Source organism: Lithobates pipiens, unplaced genomic scaffold (assembly GCF_037356315.1).
Source record: "Lithobates pipiens isolate NorthernLeopardFrog02 unplaced genomic scaffold, aLitPip1_a1.2 Scaffold_18, whole genome shotgun sequence".
Classification (NCBI taxonomy): Eukaryota; Metazoa; Chordata; class Amphibia; order Anura; family Ranidae; genus Lithobates; species Lithobates pipiens.
In genome coordinates, this window is record NW_027507758.1 from 284,281,137 (window position 1) to 284,295,454 (window position 14,318).

The 14,318-nt window shown below is 41.0% G+C and overlaps 1 protein-coding gene across 2 annotated transcripts in view; it reads left to right on the forward strand.

Annotated features, from left to right (window-relative positions):
- Positions 1 to 14,318, forward strand: part of LOC143987902 (amine sulfotransferase-like) — a 52,486-nt gene that overhangs the window by 28,178 nt on the left and 9,990 nt on the right. For both annotated transcript variants that reach the window (XM_077487072.1, XM_077487073.1), the window contains 3 exons: positions 6,092 to 6,218; positions 6,719 to 6,813; positions 6,962 to 7,142. In XM_077487072.1, the coding sequence (XP_077343198.1) occupies positions 6,092 to 6,218; positions 6,719 to 6,813; positions 6,962 to 7,142 (403 nt within the window). The remainder of the gene's footprint in view (positions 1 to 6,091; positions 6,219 to 6,718; positions 6,814 to 6,961; positions 7,143 to 14,318) is intronic.

The following is a 14,318-nucleotide window of genomic DNA, read 5'->3' on the forward strand; positions in this document are numbered from 1 at the left end:
CTAGTCTTCAGCAAATTGCGGGCTTTCTTGTGCATCATTTTTAGAAGAGGCTTCCTTCTGGGACGACAGCCATGCAGAGCAATTTGATGCAATGTGCAGTGTATGGTCTGAGCACTGACAGGCTGACCCCCCCACCCCTTCAACCTCCGCAGCAATACTGGCAGCATTCATATGTCTATTTTCACAACAAGACAACCTCTGGATTTGATGCTGAGCACGTGCACTCAACTTCTTTGGTCAACCACAGCGAGGCCTGTTCGGAGTGGAACCTATCCTGGTAAGCCGCTGTATGGTCTTGGCCAATGTGCTGTAGCTCTGTTTCAGGGTCTTGACAATCTTCTTATAGCCTAGGCCATCTTTATGTAGAGCAACAATTCTTTTTTTCAGATCCTCAGGGAGTTCTTTTCCATGAGGTGCCATGATGAACTTCCAGTGACCAGTATGAGAGAGTGAGAGCGTTCACACCTGAGACCTTGTAACACTAATGAGTCACATGATACCAGGCAGGGAAAATGGCTAAATGGGCTCAATTTGGACATTTTCATTTAGGGGTGTACTCACGTTTGTTGACAGCAGTTTAGACATTAATGGCTGTGTTTTGAGTTATTTTGAGGGGACAGCAAATTTACACTACAAGCTGTACACTCACTACTTTACATTGTAGCAAAGTGTAATTTCTTCAGTGTTGTCACATGAAAAGATAGAATAAAATATTTACAAAAATGTCAGGGGTGTACTAACTTTTGTGAGCATACATATACATACACACACACTTTTTTTTCTCTTCAATGTTCTAGCAGGCTTGGTACGAGTAGATCAAAAATATTGATGTACATCAGCCTTCTGTTTTAAAGATTTTTTGTTTATTACTGTTGTTTCTTCAATTCATATAGAATATATGCCTAAACAGTGTTGCCAACCTACCAGATTGAAATTTACTGGCATGACACCCAAAATTTACTGGCACAGCCAAGTTTTTACTGGCATTTCCAAAAGTTTAAAAAAAATAAGTTTTCAGTGCGAATATCAGTATTTAGGCAACAAACAAGTTACATGTGCAATCAGCAATGTGATTTAACCGCTTCCAGACCGGCTCCTGTACTTTTATGTCGGCAGAATGGCACGGCTGGGCAAAGTAACGTACCCATACATTACTTTGAATTTCCCGCCATGTGTGCCTGTCGCGAGCTCTGTGACCGTGTCTGTGGGACCCGCGGACTCGATGTCTGCAGGGATACCCGCGATCGTGTCATGGAACTGAAGAACGGGGAGATGCCGATGTAAACACAGTATCTCCCCATTCTGCCTAGTAACAGGACACCGATCGTCTGCTCCCTGTCATCGAAAGCAGCAATCAGTGTCGTGTCACTGCTAGTCCATCCCCCAGACAGTTAGAAACACTCCCCAGGATACATTTAACCCCTCCCGGACCCCTGGTGGATAACCCCTTCAATGCCAGTGACATTTTTACGGTAATCAATGCAATTTTATAGCGTTGATCGCTGTATTAATGTCAAAGGTCCCAAAAATGTGTCAAAATTGTCCGATGTGTCCGCCATACTGTCAGTCACAATAAAAATCGCTGATCGCCGCCATTGCTAGTTAAAAAAAAGATGTATTATAAAAATGCCATAAATCCCCTATTTTGTAGACGCTATAACTTTTGCGCAAACCAATCAGACGCTTATTGTGATTATTATTTTTACCAAAAATATGTCGACCTAAACTGAGGAAAAAAATGTTTTTTTATATATTTTTTGGGGATTTTTATTATAGCAAAAAGTAAAAAAGAATGCGTTTTTTTCAAAATTGTCGCTTTTAATAAAAAAAAATGTGATTCTTTCTATGCAAAGAATTCTCTCTGCTCTTCTGAAGCCACAGCCATCAAAAGGAAGGAAGAGAAAAACTGGGCAATCTGCCAAGGATCAAAACATTGTTCATCAGTTGAACTTAAGTATAAACATTGTAACAATTTGTCAATGGAAAAGACTGTGTGAAAGTGAAAAAAGTTTAACCACTTAAAGACTAAACCTTTTTCTGACATTCGTTGGTTTCAAGTTAAAAATCATTTTTTTTTGCTAGTAAATTACTTAGAACCTCCAACCATTATATATATTTTCTTAGTAGACACCCTAGAGAATAAAATGGTGGTTGTTGCAATATTTTATGTCACCCTGTATTTGAGCAGTGGTCTTTCAAATGCAATTTCTTTTTGAAAAAAAAAATATTTTAATGAATTAAAAAACCAAACAAAAAAAACTAACCAGTAAAGTTAGCCCTTTTTTTTTTTTTTTTTTTTTTATAATGTGAAAGAATTGTGAGAGAATCGTTATCTTTTTATTCTAAGCAAAAAAATCGTGATACTCATTTTGGTCAGAATCGTGCAGCTCTACTGCCCACCACTATATCAACCCATGTGACCAACCCATGTGACATCAACCCATGTGACACCGCCCCATTGTCCCTATATAAGTGGCAGCGCAGCACGTCCCTGGCATTCCAGCCGGAGAGATCGTCGAGTCAACATCTCCTGGAGAAGAAGAAGAAGAAGAAGAACGGGCGGCGGCGACAGAAGACCGGGCCACCGCCTGTAAAAGAGCTATAAGAAGGCGCGGTGGCCCGGCAGAAGAACCGAAGAGGGGGACAAGACCCCCGAAGTCGGAAGAAGAGGCCGGCGGCGAGGAAGAAAGCCGGGCTCCTCCGCTAGCAAAAGAGCTACAAGAAGATAGCGGAGTCCGGCGAGAAGACCCCCGAAGACGGAAGACCCCCGGAGCTGTGCAATAAAATATTTTAACCCTGTGTTGTGTTTTTTTTTTACTTTTTTTCACAGGTGAATGGGTAGGGGTACATTGTACCCCATACTCATTCACATAGGGTGGGGGGCCGGTATCCGGGGCCCCCTTATTAAAGGGGGCTCCCGGATTTCGATAAGCCCCCCGCCCGCAGACCCCGACAACCAACGGCCAGGGTTGCCGGGAAGAGGCCCTTGTCCTCATCAACATGGGGACAAGGTGCTTTGGGGTGGGGGGGCCGCGCGGCCCCCCCTTCCCCAAGGCACCCCCCAAGTTGAGGGCACGCGGCCTGGTACGGCTCAGGGGGGGGGCGCGCTCGCTCGCCCCCCCTTTCCTGGCCGGCCGGGTAGCGTGCTCGGATAAGGGTCTGGTGTGGATCTGGGGGGGACCCCCACGCCGTTTTTTCGGCGTAGGGGGTTCCCCTTGGAATCCATACCAGACCTAAGGGCCTGGTATGCTCTCGGAGGGGGAACCTACGTCAAATTTTTTTTCAGAAATTTGGCGTGGAGTTCCCCCTTCAGAGCTCATTCTCTGATTGGCCACGGCAAAAGTCGCCTGGCCTGGGGAAAGCTTTCTGGCTGTGAAAGCTTTTTTTCCATTCATTCAGCTAAATGCATGAACATTCTCAACAAAGTAGAAACTAGAAAGCCTTTATGCGGTGACTCACCTCCTGCCTCACTGTCTTGCAGCTCCGCTCGGGCTGAGGAACGGAGCTGCCGACGTCACTTCCGGGTTTCGTGAAGCAGCCGAAAGCCGGAAGTGACCTGCCTGTCCAAGATTGACAATGCTCCCGCCCGTAGAATCACAATGATTTTACGGGCGGAAGCTAGTCGACGTTCTGCAGTGCGCCGCAAGGCGGGTTTTTAACCCGCAAATGAAGCGCCATGGATGCAATCTTGTGATTGCATCGACGTGGCGCTTCTCATAGTGCACTGTGACCGGCGCCACAGTACACTATGTTAAATTGTTAAATGACATTTTTTTTTTTTTTTAAATGTCTTAAAGGGCCCGTTTTTATTTTATTTTTTAACTTTTTTTTTTTACTTTTTTTTTTTTTTTTACTTTTTTTTTTTACACCTAGGGGGAGGGGGGGCGGCGCCCGGGCGCCCCCTATGGGCGGGCCGCCACTGCTGGCAGTTTTTCCGAGTGTGGCTCGGGGTTAAATTTCAGTACCATTAGCGGTAACCCCAAGCCACACTCGGGATTGCATTGCAGGATCTTGGTACAGGTTACTTACCTTGTCCCCAGGGTTAAGCGATGTCCCCCTCCCTGATACTGCTGTGTGCCGGGCTCCATTCCCTGCGAGCGTCACAACGCGCGGGGGCGGAGCCCAGCATCAAATTCAAAAAGTACAAAATTCATAACACATGCAGTACACTGTCATTTTACAAATTACATTACTGTATGAAATCATTTCACATCCCTTTTGTCCCTAGTGCTTTGTCCAATGCCCTGCATGCAGTTTTATATTATATATACTGTTTTTTCTGCCTGTAAACCTGAGATTGTCCATAGCAACTAAAAAGTGTCCCTTTACGTGGTTGAAAAGTGGTTTTAGACTAGCTACAAAACAGTGATAGTAAATTACAACACTTGCACAACAAAATGTGATTCATTTAAAGCGGGGGTGATTCTTTTCTTTACCCACTGTGTGTATGTATATACAGTTGAGCTCATAAGTTTACATACCCTGGCAGAACTTATGATTTCTTAGGCCATTTTTTAGAGAATATGAATGATAACACAAAAACTTTTCTTTCACTCATGGTTAGTGTTTGGCTAAAGCCATTTATTATCAATCAACGGTGTTTACTCTTTTTTAATCATAATCACAACAGAAACTACCCAAATGACCCTGATCAAAAGTTTACATACCCTGGTGATTTTGGCTTGATAACATGCACACAAGTTGACACAAATTGGTTTGAATGGCTATTCAAGGTAACCATCCTCACCCGTGATCTGTTTTCTTGTAATTAGTGTGTGTGTATAAAAGGTCAATGAGTTTCTGGACAGACCCTTGCATCTTTCATCCAGTGCCGCACTGACGTTTCTGGATTTTGAGTCACGAGAAAGCAAAATAATTGTTCAAAGGATCTGCAGGAAAAGGTAGTTGAACTATATAAAACAGGAAAGGGATATAAAAAGACATCCAAGGAATTGAGAATACCAATCCGCACTGTTCAAACTCTAATCAAGAAGTGGAAAATGAGGGGTTCTGTTGAAACCAAACCACGGTTAGGTAGACCAGCTAAAATTTCACCCACAACTGCCAGGAAAATTGTTTGTTTGGGATGCAAACCCCACAAATAACTTCAGGTAAATACAGAACTCTCTGAAAACATGTCATGTGGCTGCTTCAAGATGCACAATAAGGAGGCACTTGATTGGCTTCATGATGGAGTCGCCAGAAGAAAGCCATTACTACACAAATGCCACAAAGTATCCCGCTTACACCAAACATCACACAGACAAGCCTCAAATCTTCTGGCAAAAAGTAATTTGGTGTGATGAGACCAAAATTTTTCTTTTTGGCCACAACCATAAACATTACATTTGGAGAGAAGTCAACAAGACCTCTGATGAAAGGTACACCATTCCTACTGGGAAACGCGGAGGTAGATCGCTGAAGTTTTGGGAATGTGTGAGCTACAAAGGCACAGGAGATTTGGTCAAAATCGATGGCAAGATGAAGTGCAGTATGTGGTCAAAAAGAGGAACATTTGCATTCATCAGACAGGAAGCTGCGCACGTACTTGGACATTCCAACATGACTATGATCCAAAACACAAGGCCAAGTCGACCTGTCATTGGCTACAACAGAATAAAGTGACGGTTCTGGAGTGGCCATTTCAGTCTCCTGACCTCAATATCATTGAGCCACTCTGGGGAGATCTCAAATGTGTAGTTCATGCAAGACAGCCCAAGAATTTACAGGAACTGGAGGCTTTTTGACAAGAGGAATGGGGTATGTAAACTTAAAAAGAGTAAACACAGTTGATTGATAATAAATGGCTTCAGCCAAACACTAACCATGAGTGAAAGAAAAGTTTTTGTGTTATCATTCATATTCTCTGAAAAATGGCCTAAGAAATGATAAGTTCTGACAGGGTATGTAAATTTATGAGCACAACTGTAATATATATATATATATATATATATATATATATATATATATATATATATATATACACACACACACACACATTATATATATATATATATATATATATATATATATATATATATATACACATACATACACACATTTTTAATATTTTTCATTTTTATCCTTACAGATTATCTATGTGAGCAGAAATCCAAAAGATGTCTTGATGTCCTATTATCACTTCTATAAATTATTTAGCCGGTTACACATCACGGTACAGTGGGAAACCTTCTTGGACCTGTTCCTGTCTGGAAGAGGTAGTTCACTATTAAATATTATAGATAATGAATAGAATACTCACTGGCTACATATAAGCAGTAACTTTATATAAGTTTATATTTGCACTAATGGCAAAAATAAGTTTTTTTTTCCCTCTAATTTTGGATAGTACAGGAAGAGTTAAAATCTCTGTCAAATTTTTATGACTCTCTCTGCCCCCATCAGGAAGAGTTTTCCATCCTCTGACCATTGTCAGCGGAAGAAGTGTCCCTACTGCAAAATATTGCCTCTATTTCAGTTCCAGAAAAAAAAATTGTTGTGTTCATCTAGATCTCTCTTCTGGCGATAAAATTAGATCCACTAATAAAAATAGAGAGGGAAATACAAATCTGAGGTTTTAGCCTTTCCCTAATCTACCCAAAACAATAAGAAAAGACATTTTGGCTAAAGTTATATTTTGAGTTATTTCAAATCATTTTATTGGAATGCACATGCCATCACATGCATAAAATCTTGGGAACATATCTTTATTTTTCAGTGATTGGCGGGTCATGGTTTGATCATCTTAGAGGCTGGTACACCCACAAAGAGGACTACAATATTCTTTTTATGACTTATGAGGAGATGAAAAAAGCAAGTACTACCTAATTGGTGCTATTTGATAACGGGTAGATTTGTGCTTTTACAAATGAAAATAAATTATTCTGCCGCTATTACCAATTTAAATATACTATACGTTGTTTTTTTCTGAATGTGTCTTACAATAATCGATTTGCTTTAGGATCTTAAATCAGCTGTAATGAAAATATGCAACTTTGTGGATATCAAGCTCGATGACCAAGAATTAGATACAGTTGTGGAGAAATCATCATTCAAAACAATGAAACAAGATCCTCGTGCTAATTATGAATTTATTCAAAAGGATCTCTTGGACTTTGAAAAAGGAGACTTTCTTCGCAAAGGTAAAGTTTTGTTCAGTTATTTCAGTTAACAAATAATAGTAGTGTGTTGGGAGGGGTTTCCCCTGCAGAGCATGCAATTTCAGACATATAGGAGATATCTGGTAGTGTAAGTCGAATTCTCAGATAAAATGGGATTGATTTACTAAAGGCAAATAGGCTGTTCACTTTGCAAAATAATTTGCCTTAGAGCTTAGTTATTTTGTGTTGAAGTTTCACATTGCTAAAAATAGGATTTTTATAACAGCTTACCTGTAAAATCCTTTTCTTTGAAGTACATCATGGGACACAGAGCCATAGTAGTTACTATAGTATACAATGTGGCTAATTAAAAAATCAGACACTAACAGCGCTCAAAAGTGTCAGCAAAGAGGTGCCATCCACCGTAGAGATCTATTTCAGTCACAAGGAGTAACAGTCCTACACCATCACCGTATCCACCTTTGTGCAATCCCCCATGGCAGGCCGCTTACCAGAACAGTACTGCAAACAGGCTTTGTATATTAGATCTTTCAATCTCTCTGGTCCTCCAGGTCTCTTTACTCATCCACACACCGACAAAATCTCCTCATTAAGCATCAACATGCAAGGATACACAAGGGATCTGATATAGTGTTATACCCTTTATTGCACTTACACCTTCCCCCCTTACAAATTGCGCTTACATCAACATAAAAATAAAATCAGCATAAAAAGCATGTCAGCTCAGCATAACGACAATCTCACCAACGATCTATTTTTCCTGTATACGATCCGCTGGATGAGTCCCGGGAATCTTCGCTGCTACCGACCGTGTACCTCGCATGGTCACGCCCTGGCGCGTTTCGTGCTTACATCTTCGGAGGGCGTGGCCACGCTCCACACACTGGTTATTTATATAGAGGTGGGAGGCGGGGCCAACGGCACCACGTGATCAGCGGCGTCACTCGCTAACCGCCCCTCCCCTCCCATTTGTATGGACGATTCACTGACTACGATGTTTTCCATCAACAGCCTGCATCTATACTTTCGTATATTGCTGTAATTGCAGCCTCAGTGTCATATGTTACCTACTGTCAGTGACCAGTCCAAACAAACTTTCATTACTAATCACATCCAAACTCCCCTCTAGTCTGTGTGATGTACAAATCGATAGGTACAGAGTTATATATTTCAAAACCACATACACTATATAAAATAAGGTGCCAAATTTGCGCCGAGTATCGCTAACCTTTTCATGAGACAATGGGAAGATAAATCTGTGTATCAAAATAGACGCAGTGAGCTAATATTCTACCGGCGCTACATAGTCGACCTGTTCCTGATATGGGAGGGTACGGAGGCATCGCTGGTTGAGTACACTGAGTATTTGAACAGCAACCCTAATAACATCAAACTGGAATTCAGTTGGAGCCAACAGCAGATTCATTACTTGGATGTAATGGTTGTGAAGGAAGGGAATCGACTGCATACCAAAACTTACTTTAAAAGCACAGATAGAAACAGCTTTATCCCAACACAGAGTGGACATCACCCCAAGTGGCTGTTGAATATTCCGAAGGGGCAGTTCACCAGGATAAGACGTAACTGTACGGCAGATGAGGACTATTATACACAGGTAGACACCCTAAAACAACAGTTTGTAGAGAAAGGTTATAAGGCCCAACCGCTGGAAAGATTAATAAGTGAAATAGGCCATAAATCCCAAGAAGCTCTACTACAATCTAGCAATAGGCAGCAGGATAATAGACATGAGTGGGGCTTTATTTCGCAATATCATAAGCAACACAAAGATATAAAAGCAATAATCACCAGATATTGAAATATTCTGCAGATGGATAAAGTAGTAGGCAGTGAACTACCAGAGAAACACCCTTTCATTTATAGAAAAACGCATCATTTGGGGACCAAATAGTCAAAAGGGTATTGGAGCCTGTTTTGGGACCAAATAGGCTTTTATGCGTGCAGGAAATGTAAAGCGTGCAGACAAGTCTCCACACATCTAAGCCCACGTACACATGGTCAGAGATTTTGCCAACCAAATCCGTCGGATTTTGTCCGACGGATTGTGTCCGAAACTGTTGCATACACACGGTCGGGCCAAGTTGGCGAAAAATCCGATCTATAAGAACGTGATGATGTAATTTCATTACGATGGGACTACATTCAGGCTAGTAGCCAATAGCTTTGATGTAGGAATTTGATCTGAGCATGCGTGGCACTTGGTCCGATGAAAATGCTCTACACATGGTCGGATTAGGTCCGTCCGGCCCAGTTGGTCGGGAAATACTTCCAACATGTTGGAAAATTGGGTCGGAATTTCCTGTGCATCCACACATGGGGTATATGCACTAGAATGTCCGTGCAAACTTATGTATATAGGACGCACCAAACGCACGCTGGCCATACGAGTGTCAGAGCACAGCTATAACATCAGTATTGGGTATAAAGCGCACAGCGTGTCGTTACACTTTAGGAACAAGCACAATAGAAACCCCATAGGCCTCAAATTCCGGGGGATAGACAAACTGTTCCCCAGATGGAGAGGAGCGAATTTGGTGAGGAAGATATCCCGCCGAGAAACAGAGTGGATTTTTTTGACTGACACACTTAGCCCAAAGGGCTTGAATATAGAACTGGACTTAACTTAGTATATAAGTAATTATTAAATCATTAGTGAGGGTGGAACTCACCATTAGGGGGTAGGGCTCAAGTGGGCAGGAATGGGGAGTGTTCGAATATTATTCCAAATTCATAATTCGGCACTTATAGGTATTATAATATATTTATGGCAAGCTTGCAAAACATATTTGGTTTTATGATTAATCATAATAAATAGTATGTGTGAATGACCTTGATCAAGTGTTCAGTGAAACATATCCTCATCTAAAGCTGAGTTAGTAATAAGTTTCTGATGTAGCCAATTTGAGTATGACATATATGGTATCTTGGTACAGAATGTCATGAGAAGACAAAAATAGACATCTGTCTACGTAGCTAAAGCAATGATACATTGTGGATTATATCTTGTTAAAATAAGTTTAGAGTAGTCTCAGTCATGTTAATACATATTAGTATATAGTTGCTTAATGTAAAGTTGCTAATATGTGTTCATATTATGTAAATGTATGGTTATATGACATATAGATGGAGTGTTACATGTGAGCTTGTCAATCAAGCTCCATATGACTCTCTGAGTTAGTATCTACTTTTGCATCACACTTTGCTGAAGTTAGCAGAAATTAATGTGTGTCATACAAGGTTCTAAGTTTGTGAGGTTATGGCGTTATCATGTAACATATAAGCCAATGTTTCCAGATTGAAGATGGACACTCACTCACACTCACAGACACCCACACACACACCCACTGGAGAGATGATACTGACATATTCACACAGAGACTGATGACTTGGGACAGCTGAATTCTGCCAGAAGTCTAAGAACGCCATTTCCTGTTTCTTCTTGGAGGACACACAAGACAGCATGGACATAAGGCAGCAGCCTTGAAACACACATACTTTCACAAACTTATTACAGCTTTATAACTATTCTATTTCATATATTTTTACCTACACTGAACTGAACTATTATACTTTTTACATTGTATTTATGATGCCAACTGTGTGACAAATAGTCAAACTGACTTAAAAAAATGTGTGAGTTTATCAATGCTATTGATTCGGAAACGCCTCTGAGATATAAGAATATAGACATGAATTATATTCTTTCAGGGAGTAAATTACTAGGATTGACAGAGGGTCAGGTCTCAGATTGGGCAACTCAGGGTCCATTTGATGACCAATATGAGACAATATCTATGGCAGTCACTTTATTAGAGACATATGCCTTAGGAAGTAAGAATGGTGGGAAGAGGCATGTACTAACCCTGTGTAGACAATTAATTAATCTTGATTAAAATAAGAACCTCCTTGTCTTCCTATAATTATTTGGTTACGTTATGTACATATACTCATAGAGGATCGCACTTAATGGTGGTGCATAACATATATAGGCATTAATGTTGGATTAATCATTATCACACCATGAATGTTGAATTTTGTATTCTATTATTCAAATGTATTTTTATTTATGTATTTATTGTACAGGATGAGTGTAACTGTAGGGATGCAGTAATTACATGACCCTTATTTTATATAGTGTATGTGGCTTTGAAATATATAACTCTGTACCTATCTATTTGTATATCACACAGACTAGAGGTGAGTTTGGATGTGATTAGTAATATAAGTTCGTTTGGACTGGTCACTGACAGTAGGCAACATATGACACCGAGGCTACAATTACAGCAATATACCAAAGTATAGACGCATGCTGTTGATGGAAAACATCGTAGTCAGTGAATCGTCCATACGAACGGGAGGGGAGGGGCGGTTAGTGAGTGACGCCGCCGGCCCTGCCTCCCACCTCTATATAAATAACTAGCGTGTGGAGCGTGGCCACGCCCTCTGAAGACGTAAGCACGAAGTGCGTCAGTCGTGACCACGCGAGGTACACGGCCGGTAGCAGCGAACGATTCCCGGGACTCATCCAGTGGATCATATAGAGGAAAAAATGATCGTTGGTGAGATTTTCGTTATGCTGAGCTGACACACTTTTTATGCTGATTTTATTTTTATGTTGATGTGAGCACAATTTGTAAGGGGGGAAGGTGTTAGTGCAATAAAGAGTATAACACTATATCAGATCCCTAGTGTATCCTTGCATGTTGATGCTTAATGAGAAGATTTTGTCAGCGTGTGTATGAGTAAAGAGACCTGGAGGAGCAGAGAGATTGAAAGATCTAATATACAAAGCCTGTTTGCAGTACTGTTCTGTTAAGCGGCCAGCCATGGGGGATTGCACAAAGGTGGATACAGTGATGGTGTAGGACTATTACTCCTTGTGACTGAAATAGATCTCTACAGTGGATGGCACCTCTTTGCTGACACTTTTACCGCTATCACCTTCAATTATGGACTTTTGCTAGCATGTGATAAGTGTGATGCTTATAATGTGATTAGTGGTGTTCTAAATTAGATCGCTTATTTTAAAATTGTTTAACATTTTACTCTCTATGACCTACAGGTGAGGTCTGGGAAATGTTTTAGATTTATACACTGAGCGCTGTTAATGTCTGATTTTTTAATTAGCCACATTGTATACTATAGTCAACTCATTTTATAATAGCCGCTGTAGGTGAGTGAGGAGTAATTTCTTCATGGTACCTGTACTCTTATTTTTGTCATAGAAGAATATTCCATAGGGCGCTGGGATCAGGTGTATTTTCAATATCCCTGAAGTTTGTTGAGTGCATAGTAGTAACTGTGGGTTATAGGCCACCTTCAGGTGATGGACACTGGGACGCCCTAAGACAAAAAGTGCACTCCCTATATAACCCCTCCCACTGCAGGGAGTTCCTCAGTTTTGAAGAAAAGCAATACACATGTATACAAAAGAAGGGAGGGACCTCTGTGTCCCGTGATGTACTTCAAAGAAAAGGATTTTACAGGTAAGCTGTTATAAAAATCCTATTTTCTTATCATACATTACGGGACACAGAGCCATAGTAGTTACTATGTGGGATGTCCCATAGCAATGCCAACTGAAGGGAAGGAGACACAACAAAATAGGGCACTAAGAGACCAGAGGACTCATACTGCAGCCTGCAGTACACTGCGCCCGAAGGAAATATCCTCATGACCTTTACATCTACCTGATAAAAACTGGTAAATGTATGGACTGAAGACCAAGTTGCGGCCTTGCATATCTGAGCCATGGAGGCTTGGTGATGCACTGACCAAGAAGCACTAACAGCCCTGGTGGAGTGCGCTTTAACATGAAAAGGAGGAATTTTTCTCTTTAAACCATAAGTTTGAACAATCGCTTGACAAAGCCATTTAAAAATAGTCGATTTTGACGCTGCCTGTGCTCTTTTAGGACCGTCTGGCAACACAAACAAAACATCTGTTTACAAATCTGAGCGGTCACTTTCAAATAGACCTTGACCACTCTAGCCACATCAAGAGAATGTAGTGACCTTTCTTTCACAGAATGAAGTTCTGGAAAAAATGAAGGCCGAACAATATCCTGGTTCAAATGAAAACCGGACACTACATTCGGTAGGAAATTAGGATGAGGCCGCAATACAACCTCATCCTAATGAATAATCAAATATGGCTCTTTACAAAAAAGAGCAGCCAACTCTGATAATCTTCTAGCAGAAGATATGGCAATCAAGACAATTATTTTCCTCGTCAAGAGGACCAAGAGAATATCTTGTATTGGCTCAAAAGGCCGTTTCTGTAATGGCAACAGGAATAAATTCAAGTTCCAAGGGTTCAGGGGTCACCCAACTGGAGGATTAATCTGTGCTATCCCTTGAATAAAGTTACGAACTAGAGAGCATGAAAAAAACACGATAAGGCCAACACCTGGCCCTTGATAGAACTCAAGGCCACCTTCATTTCTAATCCCATCTGTAGGAATTCAAGGATCCTACCTATGACATATTTCCTGGGTTGCCAACCCCTGGATTCACACCAGGAGACATATGCCTTCCAGACTCTATAGCATATGACTCTGGAGGCCGGCTTCCTAGCATTAACCAAAGTAGAAAATACTGAAGCTGACAACCCACAGTCTTTCAGAATGTGGGTTTTAATAGCCAAACCGTTACATTTAGCATTTGTAAGGTAAGATGGAATACCGGACCTTGTGACAGAAGGTCTGGCCACAGTGGTAGGGTCCAAGGGTCCCCTACCGCCATCTTTACGATCTCGGCAAACCAAGATCTCCTGGGTAGGGATGAGCTTCGAGTTTGAGTCGAACTCATGTTCGACTCGAACATTGCCTGTTCGCCCGTTTGCTAAACAGTGAACAATTTGGGGTGTTCACGGCAAATTCGAAAAAGCCGCAGAACATCCTGTAAAAGTCTATGGGAGAAATCTAAAGTGATAATTTTAAAGGCTTATATGCAAGTTATTGTCATAAAAAGTGTTTGGGGACCTGTGTCCTGCCCCATGGGACATGTATCAATGCAAAAAATCTTTTTAAAAATAGCAGTTTTTTCTGTAGCAGTGATTTTAATAATGCTTAAAGTGAAACAATAAAAGTGAAATATTCCTTTAAATTTCATAGCTAGGGGGTGTGTATAGTATGCCTGTAAAGTAGTTCTTGTTTCCCGTGCTTAGAACTGTCCC